The sequence below is a fragment of the Schistocerca serialis genome, chromosome 3 (genome assembly GCF_023864345.2).
Source record: "Schistocerca serialis cubense isolate TAMUIC-IGC-003099 chromosome 3, iqSchSeri2.2, whole genome shotgun sequence".
Lineage (NCBI taxonomy): Eukaryota > Metazoa > Arthropoda > Insecta > Orthoptera > Acrididae > Schistocerca > Schistocerca serialis.
In genome coordinates this window covers 1,022,286,980-1,022,311,516 of record NC_064640.1, presented here as the reverse complement: position 1 = coordinate 1,022,311,516, position 24,537 = coordinate 1,022,286,980, and the positions used below count along the sequence as shown (strand labels likewise).

At 41.5% G+C, this 24,537-nt stretch overlaps 1 protein-coding gene across 1 annotated transcript in view; it reads left to right on the top strand.

The window, feature by feature from the left end:
* Nucleotides 1-24,537, top strand: part of LOC126471480 (transmembrane protein 183-like) — a 149,678-nt gene that overhangs the window by 88,078 nt on the left and 37,063 nt on the right. Inside the window, exon 5 of the mRNA XM_050099682.1 lies at nucleotides 23,183-23,372. Within this exon, the coding sequence (XP_049955639.1) occupies nucleotides 23,183-23,372 (190 nt within the window). The remainder of the gene's footprint in view (nucleotides 1-23,182; nucleotides 23,373-24,537) is intronic.

The following is a 24,537-nucleotide window of genomic DNA, read 5'->3' as shown; positions in this document are numbered from 1 at the left end:
CAGCAATATTGTAACGTTGATTAGATTTATCTGTGATTTCCGCGACACACATTGCTTGAATGTGAAAATGATTGTCAACAAGATGATGCTCCTTTCCTTTTCCACCCATCTGCAACTTTGCTTTTGCTGTGATGTTGTGGATGAGCTATGAATCACAGCAAAAACAGTTTCTCACTGTATATTGAGAGGACCAAAAACCATTGTGCTTCCTTAGAAGACTATGCATTGTTACTGGAACAATGTAGTCAAAACTTAGCAGCCAGTCACATTACAGAATGTGTTTGAAAAGCACCTGCCAATTTGTTTTCAACCAGCTGCAGAATGTCTATTATGCACTGTCTGAGGATGACCATAGGAAGCATCAGTTTCCTAAAAGGAATTAGGAATAAAAGCCTCCATGAGAAAAAAAACAATTGCAGGAGACATTGTCAGTAGCACCAGAATTTATGGTAAGAAATTAAAGGGGCTATTTAAAAGAAAATTTATGCTATCCCACACTAAGTGCTGTCCACAGTGCACTCGGAACTGTCTGTTGCATTTGTACCAGAGTGCAATCTAACACTAATACATTAGTCGTACAGACTGTGGTGGCCAACATGTGGTAAACATAACAGATCATTAACACTTACAAAGTAAAGTTGACTATCCATATGAAACATCACCCAATGGTATTAACTGCCAGGAGAGAACATCTGAAGCATGTAGAATGGGACTATGAGACCAAGAAAAATGGGGAGTAAACCTGGTGGATCACATTATAAGTCAGTGTGATCACCAATCTCATGAAAAGTCCATCCGGCAACTGCTTGACCATTGTAAAATATCTCATGTCCCCGATCAGTAATTGGGCAGAGAGCAGGAGGGGGGGGGGGGGGGGTGTAGTCATGTCATGCCTCTAAGGCTCAGATACAGAGTATCCTCAGAAAACTTCAGACTAATATCAACAGATGAAAGCCTGTGGACTAAATGCATGTACTAGGAGTAAGTGATTGTAAATGCTTCTCAACTCAGTCATTCCATTTGAACACTCGCATAATTGCAGTTAATCAGGAGAATATCTGAAAAAAGCATATCAGTGTCTGTTAATGTTGTGCGTACGGGTAACGTGATTGACCATTTTTGCTACTAACCTGTCGCTCATCTGTGGCTACATGGATACTCTGCAAATCACAGTACCTGGCAGAAGGTTTATCAAACCACCTTCAGAATAATTCTGTATTATTGCAATATTGAATAGCACATGGAAAAAACGAACACCTAGATCTTTCCCATGCGAGCTCTGATTCCCTTTGTTTTTAAATGTGATGATCATTTCTCCCTATATAAATCATCATCATCAAAATATGTTCGCACTTGGAAGAGAAAATTGGTGATTGAAATTTCACAAAAAGATTCTGCCACAGTGAGAAATGCCTTTGTTTTAATGATGTCCATTTCAGGTTCTCTATTGCCCCCTATTTCCCGATAATACAAAATGTGCTGCTTTTCTTTGAACTTTCTCTGTGTACTCCATTAAAACTACCTGGTAAGGATCCCACACCATGCAGCAGTACTCCAAAAGAGGGTAGACAAGTGTAGTGTAGGCAGTCTCTTTAGTAGATATGTTGCATCTTGTAAGTGTTCTGCCAATAAAATGCAATCTTTGGTTCAGCTTCCCTACAACATTTTCTGTGTGTTCTTTCCAATTTAAGTTGTTTATAATTGTAATTCCGAGGTATTTAGTTGGATTTACAGCCTTTAGATTCAACTGATTTGTTGTTTACTGAATTCCCTTCAGCACTCATGTGGATGACCTAACAGTTTTCATTATTCAGGGTCAATTGTCAATTTTCACACCATAGAGATATCTTCTAAATTGTTTTGCAATTTGTAATGACTTTACTAGATGATAAATGGCAGTATCACCTCCAAACAACCAAAGATGGCTACACAAATTGTCTCCTAAATGGTTTATATAGAAAGGAAGCACCAGAGGGCCTATAACACTACTTTCGGGAATGCCAGAAATCATCTCCTGACAGGAAATCATGAATCCAGTCACATAACTGAGACTATATTCCATAAGCATGCAATTTTACTACAAGCCACTTGTGAGGTACAGTGTCAAAGAACTAAAAAAAACTGAACTCGTCCTGAACAGGCCACGAAGGCCCGACGATACCGACCAGGTGCCGGGTCATCCTCAGCCCATAGGCATCACTGGATGCGGATATGGAGGGGCATGTGGTCAGCACACCCCTCTCCCGGCTGTATGTCAGTTTCTGAGACCAAAACAGTGTCAAAGGCCTTCTGGAAATACAGAAATATGGAATCGGTTTGAAATCCCTTGTCAATAGCACTCAACACTTCGTGTGAGTAAAGAGCTTGTTGTGTTCTCCATGTAGTGATCCATGCCATGTCAAAATAAAATCTGGTCTGATGTTAAGGTAACCTGATTTATGGCTTGAACCCATTGTCATCACTTCCATTAAACTGAAATACGTATCTCTTTCCGAGTAATTATTGCAGTGTTTCTTCGATGGGATGTGTAGTGTTGATCCTGAAACAAACTGTAAACTGCATTTGGTGCAAGTTTTTGAAACTACAGAGACTCATCAGTTGCTTTCAGCATGGGTTCAGGAGGTGCCGTTTGACTCTTCATAAAACGACTTGCTGGAGGTTGTAGTATGGAAGTCTTAAATGTAATACCTTACAAGGGCTTTGCTTTATTGTAACATCTTGAAGCTGCTTCATAATGTGGATTAATTTAGGCAGGTGTAAGAATCTCTGCAATATTTCCCGACTGAGTGATTAGCTTACTGCAGAATGGGACTTTCCAGAGCCAGACTTTACAGTCTGTCGGCAAGGACACTTGGGTAATTAACATTACTAAGTGCCTCATTTTAGGACCTTGAGTGCTGATAGCTCCTGCACATTAAATTTTTATTAAATCCTTTGTTCAGTTATATTACAGTTGTGTGGTTTAGAGATCTATGGAACAGAGCAATCTGTAGGTGCTCTCTATGTTGACCATGGGTGCACAAGTTTGACTGAAGGGGATTACACTGTGATCATTGTGGCTAATAAGCTACCTCTTTTTATCAGGAGGCAGCTAGTCATGGTGCAACATTTGTTCAAGTTTGCAGGAAGCACCAGTCACCACTTAACATTTCAGTAATTCTATGACCATCTCTTTGCAGGTGTCAAAAAGAGCAAGCAAGCTATCATGGGCACATTTGTGCAATTATAAGTTTGTAAATTTGGTTGTTGCACCATTGGATTGAAGTGTCTCCATCGTTATTATAATAAGACTCTAGACGGTATTAAAACTGACAGAACACAAAGACTTTTAACCATTATAATATTCTTAGATAGGTATCATTCTGATTTATATGATCAGTATTACTTTATTAAATTTGTTCACACTGACTGTTACAACGTGGCACACTGCTGGATGCTCTATCTTTTACTTGATTATGGCATTGTGTGTACTGAAGGAGTAAATACGGAATGACCAAAAAAAACTGAATGTCTTACTTTGTTGAGCTGTAGCTCATGTGGGGATCCAGGGTAATGCAGCTGACACAACATCCGGACAGGCATGTGAGGAATTCAGCAGAGCAGTACGTTCCCACTCCGTGCACTTCATCATGTTGCTTTTGAGAAAGAATGTCGGTTATTAGAGGGGAATTGTGTGGATGGAAGTGCACAATGAAAACCAATTGTATTGTTCTTATTTTTTATCTAATATTGGAGAAATTCCTTTCAGCCACTCTGATAGAAAGGTTTAGAGCCTGCTCACTAATACCAGATCATCTTTTATGTCTTGAGGATGCACCAGTTTGCTGTGCTTAAGGTTAACACTCTCAAATCTGCCACAGTTTAATGAACTGAGTTGTGTATATTGGCTATTTTTCATTCCTTTCTTCATTCACCTTCTCCTATCCTTGCTCCACTTTGGCATTTGAGGCTCCTCTTTTTCTCATCTTCCTCCCTGTGTGCTCCTGAAGGCCGGCCCAGGCATCTGACACGTAACAGGTGTCTGGGTAAAGCAGAATTCCCAGCCCCGGGTCGACAGGTAGGGTTCACACGTACCCCCTGGTACAGGCCAGGCTTGGGGAGTGGTGATTGTCTGAGCTGCTGCCTTCCCAAATTGCCAACTGGTTCCTCTGTCAGGTGTTCGGGAGGTGTTCGGGAGGTGTTCGGGAGGTGTTCGGGAGGTGTTCGGGAGGTGTTCGGGAGGTGTTCGGGAGGTGTTCGGGAGGTGTTCGGGAGGTGTTCGGGAGGTATTCGGGAGGTGTTCGGGAGGTGTGAACAATCACCTAAGCCGGGTGCGCCCCATTCTGAAGGGGGGGCCGTCAGTTGGAAGGAGCACGCCATCGGAGATGCTGGCAATCATGAGGGATTTTCTCACATTGAGCCAATCATCTTCTTTGCCATGCACTTCTATCAAATGTAAATGGAATCAAGCTCCTGATTCAAAGACACTCCCAGCTGCACCGTGGTTCCTCATGATTTCACGTACTGAATACGTTCAGTCCTCTGCAGCGGTAAACCCATTTCTAATTAAGAACGGTGTTGATGCAGTTGCTGGCCCTGTGAAATCCTGCTCTTGTTTACGCAATGGCACTTTGCTTTCGGAGACTACTTCTGATTCTCAGACACAACCACTGCTTGCTGCTTCACTTCTCCGTGGCTATCCTCTTAGTGTCGAGGCCCATAGAACTCTGATTTCTTCCCATGGTGTTATTTACACTAGGCTGCATGAAGGTCTGATCAAGGCTGACATCCAAACGTACCTCTCAGATTAAGGTGTCATTGCCACCCATCGGGTGATTAAAAAGGTAGATGCCTCCTTAGTGCCCCCCCCCCCCCCCCCCCACACACACACAAAATTGTTGATAGAGTGGTGCTTCCGTCCACCATCAAAGCAGGCTAAGAAGTTATCACAATCCAACCGTACATTCTGAACCTGATGCACTGCTACCAGTGTCATTGTTTCAACCACACTTGAATGTCTTGTAAATATCCAGCCAAGTGTGTAATCTGTGGTAGGGATGCGCACAAGGGTGATTGTCCACCTCCTTCTCCCTGCTGTATCAACTGCAGTGAAAGACTATGCCGCTGCCTCTCGAGATTGCCCCGCGTATCTTGATGCACGAGCTGTACAGGAGATCTATATAAAGGGAAAAGTACCGTACCCAGTCGCTCCACAGTTACTAGCTAGTTGCAAACCCTGTGTTCTACAGTCTGGCACTTACAGTACTGTTCTTGCTGCACCTTGTTCCATTAGGGACATGGTCACGCAGCCATGTGACCTCAAATTCAACTCCGAGGTTGTGAAATTGCACAGTGTCATGGTAGCATCGCCATATCCTCATCTAGCTGTGCAACAAACCATCAAACTCTTACCTCATGGGGCGAAGTCACCAGCTACACAACCAGCAGGCTGTAAAGGACAGAAGGAATACTCCCATGAAGACTTCCTATGTCCCTCCAGCCAACCAACACCTCAGTCTTCCTCTGCTAACCGGAAAGGCTCAAAGAAGTCAAACAAAGGCAAATGGTCTTGTCCTTCACTGACTCAGATCCTCTTCGATAGTGTCGCTACGTGATACCCTTCCCTGGCTGGTCTCCGTGTCGCCGGTGCATCTCCAACAAAGAGGATTTACTGCTGCTCTTAGAATTGCAGCGTCCTCTTATTCTCTGCCTTCAGGAAACAAATTGCATCCTCATGACCACTTTGAGCTTTCGCATTTCTTCCCAGTCTGTTTTGACCTTCCCCCCCAAGGTCAGCATTCTATCTCATGGTAGAGTCATGCTGTTTGTTTGGGATGACATTCATAATCAAACCATCTTCCTGACTACCCATCTTCAAGCTGTTGCTGTTCACCTTTTCCTTCCTCACTTGACCTTTTCCCTTTGTACTATTTACATCCCTCCATCATTCTATGTCACCAGGCGTCCTCCAGCTTATTGGGCAGCTGCCTCCCCCATTTCTGCTGCTCGTTGACTTTAATATGCACCATCCCCTTCGGAGTTCTCCCAGAACCTGTCCGTCAGGTGCCCTCTTGGCCACCCACCTTAATCAACTTAACCTCTTCTGCCTTTACACAAGAGCACCCACATTACTCTTCAGACTCCTCGCACACCTATTCCCATTTGGACCTATCCTTCTGCACTGACCAGCTTGCCTATCGTCTCGCGTGGTCTGTTCTGTGTGTCACATACTTGAGTGACCATTTCCCCTGTGCTATCCATTTGCTGACTCCTACCCCACCCATGTCACACCCAAATGGCAGCTTACTAAGGCCGACTGGAGGATTTACTCCTCCCTGGCGACCTTCGATGAACATCATTTCCCCAGTTGTGATGACCAGGTGGAATACCTTATAAAAATTATCCTTACACGGATTCCTCACACTTCGTCGTGACCATGCCTTGTTGGCCTGAGGCATGCATGCTGCGATGCAATTTGCATGTGGAGACGGGCTGTCCGCGTTTTTAATCATCGTCTTTTGGTGGCAAACTGCTTTCATTATAAGCAGATGTATGCTCAGTGTCATAGCATTCTTCGGAATAGCAAAAAAGCCAGCTGGATTTCATTTACCAGTTCTTTTAACAGTTCCACTCTCTCTTCCGTCATGTGGGGGTGACCTCCGACCTGACATAGCGGACAATGTCAGCATGGACCCTATTGCTATCTGAACACCTTGGGGTGCCATTTTGTGGAGGTTTTGAGCTTGTTCCACTATCGCCCTACCTTCCTTCATTGGAAACGAGCTGAGGCGGCTCAGGCGATGCCCTTCTCTTCTCAGAATCGTGACTGCTACAATGCTGCCTTTACTATGAGGGAGTCAGATCATACTTACTTTATCCTAATCCTCCACCCCAGGGCCAGACGCTGTTCACATACAAATGTTGCAGCACCTTTCTCTTGCAGGTAACCGCATCTGGGCAGAGGACACGTTTCCCAAACACTGCCGTGAAGCCACTGTCATACCCATACCTAAGCCCAGTAAGGACAAACACCTTCCTTCTAGCTACTCCCCGATTTCTCTCACCAGCTATGTTTGCAAGTTGATGGAACATATGCCCACCTGATATGGTGGGTCAAGTCTCGCCATTTACTAACCACTGCACAGCGTGGATTTCGAATGCGCTGTTGTGCAGTTGACCATCTCATCACTTTGTCCACCCATGTTATGAACAGTTTTCTGTGGACATTTCAGACTGTGGCTGTGTTTTTAGTTTGGAAAAAGCCTATGACACCTGCTGGAGAACTGGTATTGTCCATACTCTCTACAGATGTGGCCTCTCCAGCTCTCTTTTCGTTGACGATTTTGCCATCTGTTGCACTTCTCCATGGACTTCTCATTGAGTGGCGTCTTCAGCGGTGTATTGATGATCTGTCCTCATGGAGCACTGACAATGGCTTCCGTTTTTCCACTGGCAAAACCATGTGTATGGATTTCTGGTGGTGCAACTGGTTTCTTCCACCATTTTTACATCTTGGACTTGTTGCTCTTCTGTTTATTGAAATTTTGAAATTTCTTGGACTCGTGCTCAATAGGAAACTTTTTTGATCTTCCCAAGTGTCTCACCTGGCAGCCCGCTGTATGCTGTCCCTCGTTGTCCTATATGACCTCAATGGTACTTCCTGGGTTGCAGATCGAACCATCACCTTCCGTTTGTATGGATTCCGTGTCCATTTGAAACTAGGCTATGTCTTTCATTTATGCATCTGCACGTCCGTCCCTCTTAGGTCATCTCAATACTATCCACCATCAAGGCATCCGTTTGGCCACTGGCGCCGTTTACACTAGCCCTGTTGAGAGTCTGTATGCAGAAGCTGTTGAATTACCGCTGTCCTACCTCCATGACTTTCTCCTCAGCAGATATGCATGCCATTTGTCTGCCGTGTTTAGCCACCCATCCTATGCCGCCTCCTTCACTGACTCCTTTGATCGCCAGTATGGGGCACATCCCTCTTCTCTGTTACTTCCTGCAGTTCACTTTCAGTTCCTGCTCCGGCAGCATAACTTCACACTCCCCCCAACTTTCACAGCGGGTGTGAAACCTTCACCATCTTCACTTCATGCAGCAGCCCTTGTTCACCCTAGCCTTCATTTACTTCCTAAGGACACTGCTCCAGCCTCACTCTTTCGTCTTCAGTTTCATGACCTGTGCATGGAATTTCCCAATAGTACATCTAGTAATAGTGTACACTGATGGCTCTTGAACTAACCTTTGTCATGGGTGCCGATGTTTTTTCGCTATTAGCTTTCAGAACACTGCTCAGTATTTACAGCAGAGCTCTTTACCCTGTATCGTGCCACGCAGTACATCTTGCGTTATATGCTCAGACACTCTCAGTGCCTTTTAAAGCCCCTGTGTGCTGTACACCATCCATCCCTTAGTGCAACAGTTCCAGGAAAGCTGTCACTTGCTCACTCTTGATGGAGTGACTGTGATGTTTATATGGGTTCCTGGTAATGTCTGTCTGACAGGAAACAAGGCTGATAATGCTGCTGCCAAGGCTGCAGTACTCATACCTCAGCGTGCTAGTTCTTACATACCCTCCGATGATGTCTGTATTGCCATCTGTCAGCAGGTGGTGTCACTTTCGCATCACCACTGATCCTCCATCCATGGGAACAAGCTCCGGGATATTAAGCCTCTCCCAGTGGCTTGGATGATCTTCTCTTGGCCCTCTCGCTGCGAGTAGGTCATTTTAATTAGGTTGTGTATTGGGCACTGCCTTTTTAGCCATTGCCATAAGCCACTCTGTGCACATTGCACCCAACTTTTAACTGTGTGCCATTTCGTGATGGAATGCCCTTTTTTTTATCGGCTTGTGTCCCCGTTTGTGTTTGCCGTCTAAGTTATCGGACATTTTAGCGAAAGATGCACGGGCTGTCGACCACGTTTTACTTTTCATCCATTGTAGCAATATGGCGAACACCATTTAATTTTTAGTTCTGGACCTCCATTTCTTTGATGGTTTTTACATACCTTTCTCCACATCCCTGTTTATGGCTGTCGTTTCTTCCGTCAATTAGGATTAATGTGTAGTTGTTTTTAACACCCCTCTTTATGTTAATTTTTTTTACAGTTTTGACATGGACGCTTAAGACCCTAGTTGTTTTTTCACCTTAAAACAAAACACACTTTTCTTTCTGCTACTGCCATTCAACAGCGCTACTTGGTCACTTCCTCAGTACTGGTTATTCTTTTCCCTTTTAATATGCTGAAATTGTAACACCAGGAAAGGTAGCAAATTATGAAATTTCACTTACTGTGGTTATACAGTATTAGAGGAAAACTGTATGATACAAATTTGTAGATATGTGGGTATACAATGTGTGACACTTAATACACACAGCTGCTACCTCTGGCAGCCACAGTGACTCACTCTAATCCAGCTAACCATGAAGTTGAACTGAGTGTTGGTAACAGATACAGGGGCATAATTCCGTGCTGCTTCAACATTATGCTGGAGTTCATCAGACGTTGCATCTAGCAAGTGATGTCAGTGTCTCATCAACTTGTGACCAGATGTTTTCTATGGGTGAGATATTTGGAAAATGCGCTGGTGAGGGCAACACTCCATGTATTGTACTAGGTTAGGACACAATGGGCAATGTGCAATCTTGTGTTATCTTGTTGAACTATAAGGGGCAGTAAAATGAAAAAGAGAGAGATGGAAAAAAACAAGTAAACTTTTTGTTATTTGAAATGTAATAGTCATAACAGTTAAAACATTTGTTTCTTTTGTGTCATCTCGTTGTCACTGCACTGTAGGCTTGTACTATAGAAAGCAAGGAGACGATGTTGTTTGGTGGCCGGTATACTCTTCTATAACACAAACTACATGCATGTATTAACAGGGTTCTTTATTCATAAGAAGAAGTTACTTAACTTAAGATAGCCCAGGTGTTGTGGACTATTACAGAGAGCTTGTACCACATTTGCCTTGCTGCTGGTGAAGTACACATTCACTATGTACACTACTCTGGTCACTAAGTACTGAATGACTCTGAGCTAACCGCAACTGCGACTCCCACTGGGCTGCGACTGGTGACTCGATTCATTGACTCACTCGATGACTGGGTGACTGGGCCCTCCAGTCTGTGGCAGCGATCTAAATACTGGCAGTCAAGAGGTCGTTAGCAGTGCATTTCTTGCGAGTCTGTTTTTGACGTATATCAATCTTCTTGCAACAGGGTGTATACGCGGACAAGGAAAAAAAAATTCCCGGGTTTCCCGGTTAAAAATACACTTTCTCCCGGGTGGAAACACACTTTCTTCGTGTTATGTGACAGTATATTTTCCCTCGAAACTGCAAAACTTATCAATCCTTTGAATGATTATGGTTTTATACATGGGCATAGAATTTCCCGGTACTTTAGAAAACAAAACTCAGGGAAAAAGACACATTGTGGAAATATCTTTGATGTGCAGCAACATGTACATTGCGTATTTTTGTATTACGAAAGTAAACGTTTGAACTCCACCAAACATCACATGTTATTTTCCGAATCATTGAAACAGAGATTGCGATGCGCTTTTGTAAGCTAGACATAGCTCATGTCACGTGATCTCGCCAGCCAATGACAGCAGATATTCAGAGCATAGGACATGTAATGTAATCAGTCAACAGCAACGTCACTGTTAAATAGGACGAACACACACAGGAAAATTTTATGGTTAAAATTAATATACATAGTGTTGCTACAAGAAAAGCAAAGATTTTACATATAATATTGGTCTCTTTAAGTTTAATAAGCTGCAAGAGAAGCTAAGCTTTCGCATATAATGTTGATCTTTTTTGCGCGTGATACACTTTAAGATATACCACACAAATGTGCCAGTAAAATTGTCTGATCTTCAGGGTCTGAATTTCTTCTAAATGGCTCGACATCAAAGAGTTGTTTTTTAAATGAGTCAAATGCTCTGTGATTTAAGAAATTTATGGTACACTCTCGCACATAGTTCAACTTACGTAAAAGGATATTTACTTTGAAAGTAACGCTTTTCAAACCACCATTCGCAATATTTTCCCGCGACCTGTTAGAAATAGGTTCATTTGAGCAATTGCCAGAGAGTGCCAGATAACAGGCATCACTGTGCTTGCGCAGGTATCATGATGCAGGAAGCCTGTATGTACGTACAGAGTGTCCAAAAAGTATTCATCTAGTTGTAATTTTTTTAAAAAGTTAAGTACATGTCATGTGAAAGGAAGGGAACATAAAATGTGAACATCCAGTCATATGCAACGAACCTTGGTAAGTCATTTTTATTGATAGACAAGGAAATAAATACATCCATAGCAATGTCAAATTTGACAAAATGGAGAATTTATTCAAGGGCTACTTCAAAAAGTATTCATCCACTCACATTTTTTAAATGTGAAAATATGATTTTAATTACAAAAATTAATATTTAGTGGGCTTTTGCTTTGCAGCTGTTACTGCTTGTAGTCGTCTGGGCATCGACTTGATGAAGTTTGCTGCCATAGAGGCTGGAATTTTGTCCCATTCGTTTTGAAGTGCTTCTTTTAGGTGTTTCTTATTAGAAATGTGTCTTCTCTAGATACTATCTTCCTGTTCTTTCCAGAGGTGTTCAATAGGATTAATGTGAGGGCTCTGAGGGCGGTTGTTAAGTTGTTTTGGAGTATTGAACAGGAGCCACAGCCTTGTATTTAGAGCAATATGGTTTGGGTCATTATCTTGTTGAAAAATGAAATTTCCTTGTGCCACACCATTCGCCTGCCATCCGACCCAAATAAGTTACATTTATTCTCATCAGAAAATATTACTCAATTCCAGAAGACTTCAGTTTTGAATCTATGTTCCAACACAAAATGAAGACGTTTCTTTTGATTCTGCTCACTGCTTGCTACCCATACATTTTGAAGGTATTTCTGAATGTGTTGGCACATACCTTCTTTCCCCTAGACTAACTCCCCAGACAACTTAGCAGCACTGATTTTAGGTTTCGTATTCATTTTCCTCATGATAAATCTCGCGTCTGCATCAAAGTGTGAGGGCGTCCTGTACATGGTCAGTTTCTTAATGATTTTGTTGTGCAAAATCGATCTATTATCGACCGAACCATCGATGTAGGTCTACCGACTACTTTAGTGAACTCGTAAGAAGATTTTTACTCATTATGTAAGCGCAGAATAAGTTTCCTTTCAGTCAGTCTCGTCTCGCTACCCTTACGGCCCTTGGTGCTAATTGCACTGTATTGGTGCCATTCAGAACCATAACAGGCGAAAGAGTGGGGCTGGCACGGTTGAATCTAGTGTACCGTGGGTCAGCGTTATAGTTTAATCAATGTACGCAAAATTTCAGCATGTTCAGATGGTGGATGAATACTTTGTAAACTAGCTCTTGTATTACATTTTCTATTTTGTTAACCTTGCTGTCGCTTTGGATATATTTCTTTCCTTGCTTTTCAACAAAAATGACTTACCAAGGTACTTCTTACATGACTGGCTCTTTAGATTTTGTATACACTTCTTTTCATGTTACACAGACTTTCTTTTCTAAAAGATATGCAGCTATAGGAATACTTTTGTGATTCACTGAAAGTGCACATTCGTATGTCCAGATTCCCAATGAAGTAGACCTTGACCTGATATTAAGTTTTTCTGTGTGGTTTTTGGGATGTAAATTATCTTGGAGCACCAGTACTGTACTATCTCATGTTTGGTTCTTTATTATGGCGTAATTCCACATGTGCTAGAAGATGAAAACTTGGACTTGAAATGCAGTGAACAGTTGAAACTAGCCAGTGTTGTGGAATTAAACATTTCGTTTCAAATACATTGACTGCCTCTGCAGAAAAGGTTAATAAAAATCAAATTTCTTTAGCAAACAGATAAAAATAACTTCATTGTTCAGCAAGGCGATTAATGCTTGACTCTCAGAAATGTGGAAATAAAATAAAATCTGAAACTAAGAACATATTTTAACCATCCGTAATTATGTGAATGTATTTTAATTAACTTGATAGCTGCCGTCCACAGATATGTGTTTTGTTTTCATTTGACATGAGAGTAAACGAAGGGGAAACAGCAAAATCGCTAAATGCAAACATGGGTCACAAGAAGACTATAACTCGGACTGCTCTGCGCATCAGCCCCGGACCGACAATATTTGCTAACTTGGTCAATACTAAAAGAAATCGAATTTTCAAAAATATGTTCATCTTATAGCGCACATCTTTCTGAAAAGTCTGAAACATAAAACATATGTGTTCAAGGAAATTTAAGACATGTTATTTGGTCTTAAGTGTGCCAAAGTGCAGTGCCATGCCTCTTCGTACAGCATTCTTCTACTGCACTTCACTGTATTTCGCTCTGTGGAACTGAAACGTGTATATTTTGTAATGGGTGCCATCAAACTATATTCAGGACTGTGGTGCCTCTCCTGCTCCCAGTCGGCCAGTTTGACAGCCTGCCCCTCTTAAAAAAAAATCTCGCAATTAATAGAGGATCAGATTATTTGTAATTGGGAGAACAAGAACTCTCCAGAAAATTTGCACTCTCTATTGTCTATTAGCTTATAACTTGCTGTTTTGTGTGACTTAAAATTAAATATAGGATACATAAAACCAACAAAGACAAGAGACAAGCAAGAAAGTACACATTTCTTCAATCCTTAGCTCCAAGCATTTTTTTCTCTCTAATCTTGAAACAGGTTTACATGGCATGCTTTACTTTCTGTGAAAGATTCTATTACCTCATCCAAGTTCATCAAACATTTTGCTACATGAAAAATCAAAATGTCGTAATCTAATAAATAAAACCCAAGAGTGGTGTGGTTTCTAGATCTGATTAAGTCTATTTTGTCACTGACTGCTACTTAAAACTAGATAGGCCTTTCTAATGCAGCAATTTTGTAGCACACACCAAATAAACGAGACTGTTTTGGCACAAAGGTCATTTTTATAACACAACAATATGATTCACGAAGTACCCATATGAAATGCCTATTAGGCCTACTAAAAGCAAAAAACTTTGTTAGAAAATAGTTTCACATTTCATTCATACGCAACAGTTTCTGCGGCATGAGGTCGAAAAGTACTATTACGAAATTTTTATATAAATTTTGAATAGTCTAATTCTTCCGTAATTTGCGTGATATTCAAGTTTCTTCCCCTTCCTCGTTCCAGTAATCAATCTTGTCATCACCAATCCTGTAGCTATTCCTGCCATTGTCAAAATTTGTTCACCGATTAACTTCACAAACCCTGCCAGAATCACTGGTTTAGTTATCCCGCGATTATTCTCCGCCTAGGCGTTGTTACAGGTTATAACACACATTTTCTGTGTTACTTCCAGAATAGAACTTAAGTGGCTGCTAGCCGGGGACTGTACAACTGGTCTTTACTAGTGTAGCGATCTGGCCAAAAATTTTCTGTCAAAATTTCAGTTTCTTGGATACACCGAGAAGATAATACATAATCTTTCCACCTGTTATTCCTGTTAGTTGTTTATTTACATTCTGGCAGTCTGAATGTATGGGTTTCACTAGTGATTATAACAATGCTGATCATTTGCAAACCAAATCAACCACATAATTAGACAGCAATTGGCATTCACCCGTTCGGCTTTACTCCACTCAGCTCATGTAGCCCCGTCCCCTTTTGTCTGCAGAAAGTTTATTTCTAGATGTGACGAGGATTCTCCTGACAGACACATCATGTACACTATGCATGCATTCAGAAATCAACTTATGGTTTGTTCAGAAAACAACTTATGGTTTGTTCAGAAAACAACTTATGGTTTGTTCAGAAAACAACTTATGGTTTGTTCAGAAAACAACTTATGGTTTGTTCAGAAAACAACTTATGGTTTGTTCAGAAAACAACTTATGGTTTGTTCAGAAAACAACTTATGGTTTGTTCAGAAAACAACTTATGGTTTGTTCAGAAAACAACTTATGGTTTGTTCAGAAAACAACTTATGGTTTGTTCAGAAAACAACTTATGGTTTGTTCAGAAAACAACTTATGGTTTGTTCAGAAAACAACTTATGGTTTGTTCAGAAAACAACTTATGGTTTGTTCAGAAAACAACTTATGGTTTGTTCAGAAAACAACTTATGGTTTGTTCAGAAAACAACTTATGGTTTGTTCAGAAAACAACTTATGGTTTGTTCAGAAAACAACTTATGGTTTGTTCAGAAAACAACTTATGGTTTGTTCAGAAAACAACTTATGGTTTGTTCAGAAAACAACTTATGGTTTGTTCAGAAAACAACTTATGGTTTGTTCAGAAAACAACTTATGGTTTGTTCAGAAAACAACTTATGGTTTGTTCAGAAAACAACTTATGGTTTGTTCAGAAAACAACTTATGGTTTGTTCAGAAAACAACTTATGGTTTGTTCAGAAAACAACTTATGGTTTGTTCAGAAAACAACTTATGGTTTGTTCAGAAAACAACTTATGGTTTGTTCAGAAAACAACTTATGGTTTGTTCAGAAAACAACTTATGGTTTGTTCAGAAAACAACTTATGGTTTGTTCAGAAAACAACTTATGGTTTGTTCAGAAAACAACTTATGGTTTGTTCAGAAAACAACTTATGGTTTGTTCAGAAAACAACTTATGGTTTGTTCAGAAAACAACTTATGGTTTGTTCAGAAAACAACTTATGGTTTGTTCAGAAAACAACTTATGGTTTGTTCAGAAAACAACTTATGGTTTGTTCAGAAAACAACTTATGGTTTGTTCAGAAAACAACTTATGGTTTGTTCAGAAAACAACTTATGGTTTGTTCAGAAAACAACTTATGGTTTGTTCAGAAAACAACTTATGGTTTGTTCAGAAAACAACTTATGGTTTGTTCAGAAAACAACTTATGGTTTGTTCAGAAAACAACTTATGGTTTGTTCAGAAAACAACTTATGGTTTGTTCAGAAAACAACTTATGGTTTGTTCAGAAAACAACTTATGGTTTGTTCAGAAAACAACTTATGGTTTGTTCAGAAAACAACTTATGGTTTGTTCAGAAAACAACTTATGGTTTGTTCAGAAAACAACTTATGGTTTGTTCAGAAAACAACTTATGGTTTGTTCAGAAAACAACTTATGGTTCGTTCAGAAAACAACTTATGGTTCGTTCAGAAATGTTTAAAAACCAACATGGATGCATTTCAAAATCATATGAATAATCGATTGACAGACATGCACTGGATGCTAGGCACTTTGTGAAACAATCCCCCCCCCCCCTCAAGAATATGAATTTGGCACCCCATTTTCCCAGTAGCATCTGGCAGCTTGCTGCAACTGCTTGCACAGCCAACAGCCACATTCCTGTAGCCAACTGCGTATCTGCGTGAGCCCGTTCGTAACTGCTAAAACGAATCTAATGTAAACAGTTGTAACTTCATGCTCATCAGAGGCAATTTGTTGTTATGAAGCATTGCCTAGTCTTCCTAAAGCCTTTGACACATTTCGCTGTTGGCAGACGCTTGTATGAGCAGTGTGTGTTGTTGTATGTGGTGCATTTCCTTTGCAATTTAAGTTGTTTTCATTTTTTTCTCTTGTTTATGTTTTATTGTTGAAGTATTTTTCTGTAGTAGTGGAATACAGTAATAACCTTTGTTTGAGTATCGGTTCTTACCAGTCAAAATTACAGAAATTGGGCTGAAAACTAAAACACTGAAAAATTCTGGAGTTTTTCCTGGTTTTCTCCCACATGAAAACATTACCAGGTTTTTCCTGGATCTCCTGGATGTCACGGGTCGTATACACCTGTGCAACCTCTTTGCCACCTTGTGTGCTGGCACCAGATAACACCAGTACAGTTCCACTGTGAGACAAGGCGGTCAACACCTCCATGGAAAAAGTTTGTGATTGCCTGCAGAACCATGGTTGTACCCGCCCACATGTTGCTCCAGTGATTTCTGTGTTTTTGGAGCCCTGAAGACAGACATTTGTGGCTGTCAATTTGCATCAGATGAAGAGGTGTACGCCTGGGTATAGTTGTGGTACCATAGGCAGCTGCAGACACTTTCCCATGAAGGCGTGGACCATCTTGTATCACAGTGGAATAAATAAATGTATTTGCAGTCATGGCAATTATTTTTGAAATAATAAACAGTTTATGTACTTCCCCCTCTGCCTCGTTTTCTTTGACTGCTTCCTTACATAATGCCACAGATCTCGAAGAAAGGATATAACTACCAGTCTTCACACATGAGAAATGCAATGCCTACTGTCCAGATTACTGGCTGTGTGAACCAGATGTGATCATGTTGTATACCCAGTGGCACATCCGTACCATCACGCCAGGTGTTAGGCCTGTATGAAGATCAGAATGCAATTTGGCAGTTATTCATGTTTCTGCATATCAAATCATTCTGCTCCCATGAAATTTCTGAGCAGTGGATACCAAGACAACTTACTGAAGAACTCGGCTCAGATGTTGACATATGCCAATGCTTATTCTAACTTATCAATGGGGAAGATGAATCTTTTTGACCAGGGTAGTCACTGGTGATGAAGTATGGGTTCACTGCTATAAGCTAGAATCAAAACACCGGAGTATGGAGTGTAAACACGGCTGATCACCAAAGAGAAAAACTTCAAGATGTGGCCATTGTTAGGAAAGATTATGCTAACTATTTTTTGGGATGCAAATTGGCCTGTTCTGGAAGAGTACATGAGAAAGGGAACAACCACCAACAGTGAGACTTTAGTGAATTGTTGGAAAACAGGCTAAAGCTAGGAGTTTGTAGCAGACAGCAAGATCTGGTGTCAAAGAAAGCGTGCTGTTGCATGACAGACCTCCTGCACATAGCTCACAACGCCATTGAAACCATCAAGAAATTGAGTTTTGAGCTACTGGAACACCCTCCTTGCAGCACAGATCTGACTCACTTCAACTTTCATTTGTTTGGGCCACTCAGGAATGCTTCACGAGGTACTTGATTTTCCTCAGATGTGGAGGTGCAAAGAGCTGTGCAAAGGTGGCTTCACAACCATTTGAAAACCTTCACTGCAGAATTACTTAAGCTTGTGAACTGCAGGACCAAGTGCACTGAAAAGGAAGGATACTATTTTGTAAAATAATGCACCTGGCAAACAAGCATCCTTTTTCTAAATATGCTCTATGAAAAAAAATGACATGCCACAAAGGAATTATCTGAATGAATGGGACAGAAACTGGTAGATGTGATGTATGAGGGTGGTTTGAAAAGTTCTCTGAACAGAATAGGAAAAAAGTACTTAAATCATTAAAGCTTTTTTATGTTTCAATGTAGTCTCCTTGTAGGCTTCATCCAACGATGTTCCAGTGCCTTGATCCCATCTCGAAAATGAGTTTCCTCCAGGCCTGCAAAATAGTTGTAAACTCCGGCTATCAATTCTTCGTTTAAAGTGAATCTTCGTCCACCAAGAAAAATTTTCAGTTTTGGGAGGAGATGGAAGTCTGACAGAGCCATATCAGGTGAAGAAGGTGGCTGTGGCAACTATTCATACCTTAGTTCATGTAATTTTGCCATGGCAACGGCACATGTTTTTGATCCAGCGTCAAGAGTTGCAGCACCCATCTTCCAGATATTTTTTCATTTCTAATTCTTTGGTTAAAATGTGATATATCCTTTCAGATGACATGCGGCAAGCATGAGCAATTTCACACACTTTCAATCGACGATCCTCCATAACCATTTTGTGTACTTATACAATGATTTCTGGAGTAGCGACACATCTTGGCCGATCACTGTGCGGATCATCATCTAAGCACCTTCAGCATTGTATTTACTCGACACTGTGCACCACTGTAGGGTTCGATTAGTGACAGAAGCTTTTAGGACGAGTCCGGTGACCAGCGTACTGGTGGAGGCTGGTGTTCCTCCACTGCAGATCAGATTTGCACAACTGCTCACCAGTTATGCAGCACACATTCATAGTTCCCCTGAGCATCCGAATTACGTCTCCTTTTCCCACCCGGGGATAACGATTGCGGTTCGCGTGCGGTCCCTTCTCTCCAAACTGGAGTCCTTCCCTTTACCACCTCTACTTGCAGTCCGTTCACGTACGCCTCCATGGTGTGTACCTCGGCTGCAGCTTTGTCTGGACCTTTTGCATGGCCCTAAGGATTCCATTAACCCTGCTGCTCTCCGCTGTCACTTCCTATCAATTTTTGACGTGTTTTGGGGCTCTGAAGTGGTTTACACCGATGGCTCAATGGCGGATGGACACGTAGGCTTCGCATATGTTCATGGAGCACACATTGAGCAGCACTCCTTGCCAGTTGACTGCAGTGTTTTCACTGCAGAGCTGGCGGCCATATCTCGTGCTCTTGAGTACGTCCGCTCATGCCCTGGCGAGTCATTTCTCCTGTGTACTGACTCATTGAGCAGCCTACAGGCTATCGACCAGTGCTACCCCCGCCACCCTCTGGTAGCATCCATTCAGGAGTCCATCTATGCCCTGGAACAGTCCTGCTGTACCGTGGTGTTTGTGTGGATGCCAGGACATGTCGGAATCCCTGGCAACGAACTTGCCGACATGGCTTAACAGCACGCACAACAAACTGTGGGTCATTAAGGAGACTATGAATGTGTGGAAGTCTTCCATGCAGGCCTCTCGCAGGGAATCAGTTGTCCTCTTCCGGCTCCGCATTGGCCATACATGGCAACCGCATGGTTACCTACTCCTTTGCGAGGACCCACCTCAGTGTTGCTATGGCTCCCAAGTGACAGTCGTCCACCTCTTGCTGTGCTGCCCACTTTTAGCCGCTCTGCGGCAGACTTTTAACTTTCCCAGCACCCTGCCTTCGGTGTTGGGCGACAATGCCTCCACAGCAGCTTTGGTTTTACGTTTTATCCGTATAGTGGGTTTCATGCTTCTATGTAGGTTTTAGCACATGTCCTTTATCCCTCTGTGTCCTCCACCCTAGTGCTTTGTCCTCCACCCTAGTGCTTTTAGGGTGGAGGATTTTAATGTGTTGCAGAGTGGGTGGCTTTCCCTTTTTATTCTCATGATTGGCCAGCCACTGTAATTTGCTTTTGTGTTTTACTCTCTTCTGTTTCTAGCGTCTCTGTTGTTTTCTTGTCTTCTTTTGTTCCTTTTAGTGTTCATTGCCTTCCCTTTGTCCTTGTGGCTTTTCCTTTCTTTCCACTTTGTGTTACATGTTTCGTCTGTTTTATTCTCACACTTACTGCATTGTTTTATTAGGAACAAGGGACCGATGACCTCGTAGTTTGGTCCCTTCTCCCACCTTTAAACAAAGAAACCAACCAACCAACCATTCATCTGTCAACTGGTAAGAGGTATATGCCAGTATGGGAGGTAGTCATAAAGTTATAATCAACACCCCAAAGAAATGCACTGCTCAGCAGGAACGTTATGACCCTCTACCTAATAGCTGGTGTGTCCACCTTTGGCATGGATAATTCAGTCACATCCCAAATGTGTTAGATTAGGTTCAGATCTGGCGAGCTGGGTGCCATCACATCAATGGGAGCTTGCCACAGTGTTCCTTGAACCACTCCATCATATTCCTGGGCGTTTTAAATGGCACATAATTTTGTTGAAAAATGCCACTGCCATCAGGAAATATGATTGTCATGAAGGGACAATACTACTTGACCGTCATGGTTCTTTGCACGAGCTCCACAGGACTTGTGGATGTCCGCTTGAATGTTCCCCAGAGCATAAGGGAACTGCTGCCAGCTTGTCCCCAACCTGCAGTACAGGTATCAAGGAGCTTTCCCCTGGAAGATGACTCCCATCGGCATTATGAAAGTTGAGATTCATCAGAGCACGCAACGCTCTGCCACTGTGCCAACATCCAGTGCCAATTGTCATGTGCCCGTGTCAGTCATAGTTGCCGATGTCGTAGTTTTAACATTGGCAAATGCAGGGATCATTTGCTGCGGATGCTCATTGTCATGAGTTTTTGGTACACAGTGTGTTCAGACACGCTTGTACTCTGCCCTGCATTAAAGTCTGATGTTGGCTAGTGGTGCCACAGTTAGCCGCCTGCCCTGTTTTACCAGTTTGCCCAGCCTACGATGTTCAACATCTGTAATGAGGTGCGGCTGGCCAAACCGATGATTCTGGAGTGGTTTCACCACATGTTGAAGACACCACAGCACTCCTTGAACACTCTAAAAGTCATGCATTTTTCGAAATGCTCGTGCTGAGCCTCCTGGCCATCACAATCAGCCCTTGATCAAACTCAGATTGCGTGCCTTCCCCATTCTACACAGGGTCAACACGCTGGCTGATACTACATACACCATGCATGTGTGTGACTAGCTGTCATTGCTCACCAGGTGCAGCACCTGTCTGCAGTTCAGGTACACATTGAAGTGTTGAGAACACAGTACCACAGCATGTTGCAAGATGAGCTGAAACAAAATGAGCCAGACTATTGATAAAGTGGATTATTTAGCAGTAATTTGTTTTCTGCACTTGACAGGGAGAAATACTGCAGCAATATGTGTTGAGTTGGTGGAAGAGTATAGCAAATTTTCACTGTCTTTTGATACTTTGTGTGATCAAACAAGTCGGAGTGATGAAGAATAAAATAGGACACCATAGCTTGTGAGAAACGAAGATTATAAGATAAGTGGATTACCTAATGCTCGAGAACAGCATTATCACAATTGATACAATAGTGGAAAAATTTGGTTCCACAACAGCTCACTTCCATTCATAAAAACTTCTAAACCAAGACACAGCAGGAATGTTGCAGTTGTATCAGGCCAATTCAGACGAGTTGCTTTCTACCTTATCACCATAGACCTCAACACAAAGAAGCTAAACGAGTAGTGCAAATGTGTGGATTTACAGCTGCAGAAAAAGTGAAAGATCCGGGTATCATTGAGCAAAGATAATGATGAATGTTTCCTGGGGCTGTCACGGTGTGTTCCCTAACAGATTATACTCGTAAGGGGTGCACTGTCACTGGGCCATACTGCTTTAATTTCCTAACAGTGTTGCAGGAGGATATCAAGACAAAGCAACACCGGAAGCTGTACAATGTGGTGTTTTCATGCTACATCAAACCCCAACTCATTCTGCACAGTACACAGCTGCACATCCTTTTTCTTTGGGCTATCAACTGTTACCTTGCTCCTTGTGCTCTCATGGAACTTGATCTATTGATGTCTTCCTCTTTCCCCAGTGGAGAAACTATTTTCTCCATAGTGGGGACCATGGCAATGAATTTATTAGAAGAAAGTGGCATTTTCTACTTTTTCCGTATCAATTTTTTTTTTTTTTTTTGTTCACAACTAGTCTCGGGCTTCTCGATCATTCTGAAGTGTTATGGTTCTGCAGTAGAAAACAATACTTTATGTATTGGAATGAGTGTGTTTTCAAATTTGTTTTCTATTCATGTTTGTTCACAAGACAACATTTATGAATGAACACACGTAGGAAGCACACATTTCAACATGTAAGGAAATGTTTTCTATTGGAGAACCACAAAATCACTTCAGAATGGCCTGAAAGGCTGAAACTAGTTGTGAAGAAATAAAATTAATGCCGCAAAAGTAGAAAATGTCTTTTTTTTAATGAAGACACTTGCGTGTTGGGCATTTCCAATATGATAACTATGTGTTTTCTGAACAGCCAAAATACAGACCTCTACAACTAAGGTCTCTTCTGCCAAGTCGTCCACCATTGAGAAAAATGTTGCACTGAAAGTTGAATATGTAGAGAATGGAGGTATTCCTGGTTTCTGTCACACAAAAATAAAGTGCTGTCAGGCGTGACAGATCTTGTGTTGCCAAGTGGGAATCATTTCATGAAAATCATCAGTGCAACTAACATCTATCAAGGCGTAATAACTTATGATATGTTTATTTTTATTCCTTTTACTTCAGTCTTGTTGCTGCACCACTTGCTGTCAGCAATGTCTTTGATTGTTAATAATTAATTAGTTTTCAAACATTTGCCACTCCATGACTCTGTAGGACACTCTGCCTTTCAAACTCTGTTGCTTTATTCTCACTGTATTTTTAAGAAAAATATTCCAGTTATATAGGTGGAAAAGTTTCCATTTTTCATTCAGTCTGCTGTCACTTTAATTTATTTGTTTAAGTACCATATTAAGAACATTTTTTGTTGATTATTTTTGTATTGCTGTGATTTTTATGACATTTGGAACCTTGTGATTAATAGACAAAACTGCCACGCACAGTAATCAATGCACTTCCTTTGTCAACAGATACTACAAACCAGGCACTCCTTTACCTGAAAAGCTGCAACCAGAATCAATGGTTCAACGGTATGGGCTGAGAGCCAGAGTAATAAGAGCTCTTTATTACATGCACAGACCATTTACCCTCAGATGTGCGAGTGCTACTCTCTCAAAATCAACAGTGTTGAACAGAAAGGTTGTTCGCCAGTGGTATCAGGTAAGAACTTTGCTATAATGTTGTAAACTTATTTTTCTGTAAAACTGGAGGTAATTTTTTGTGCTTCACCATGATGTAGAAGCTACCAATTTAGACACTCTACTGTGAAATAACACACAAATGTGTGTAATACAGGACCTGGTGCCTGAATGACAAAACCACATTGTCAGCCAATTTGAGAGGAGTACATTTTCTTAGTATGACAGTTTGTAATCTAATTACGCTTAATTGGAACTACTTGCCAACCTGTCCTGCTGTTTCAGCTGTTCGTAAGTGTCATGGTCCCCACGTTAACATTGGAAAAATTTCTTATGAAGTATTATAGTTTTTGAGGAACACAGCAACAAACATGATTACTGGAGGTACAGAGTTCGCCCAACACTGAATATACATACTAAAGTACTTTTCTATAACAAATTCCAAAATTAACACTTCACCACTGACGAACCACATATCTTTCTTTGCCTTTTGATGAAAATAGATGGTTGTTGCTTCACTTCTTTATGGGTGTGCACTCCTGTTAGTTTCCTGTGAGGCTTCTCATAGATATACTTTGAACCTTATGGATTTTAGATTGTCTTCACTTATGCAGTGGCTCAGCAGATTCATTCTAGCCCAGATGTAGCTGTAGTGCAGTTCTCTATTGTACTAACTGTGGTTTTCACCATTCATTGCTTTCTAATGTGTCAACTTACTTTTGCTGCAGCAGTTTGTACAAAAAGCTTGTGCTTTTACTACTAGCTCTTTCTGTGGACTTCTTGCCATGATGCACCTGTGTTAACACCTGAGATATACCCCAATTCATGCCAAAGCCCTACTGTGAATGACAATTCAAACCATCACATGGTGCTGCAACTGTTGGTTTTTATTTGGAAATAAATTTTCTCCACAAACTGGACTGTGCTAATAATTGTAAAGCTTACATAGTGATTATGAATTGTGATATGTGTAACAGTTTGTTTGTTCAAAACAAGTGTGTTAATCTTGTTAAAGATCAGTGGGTGCTGCTGAACCTGCCTGCATTTAGCTCATTTGCAATGACTACGGTTGACATACAGCCCTCACAGGCACAGCACAGCACTGATTTGCTGGGTATGGGCTTGGCAACACCACGGTTCCTGAGCTGGGGAACCAGTAAGCACCACCAGTCTCTGTCACCGTAAGC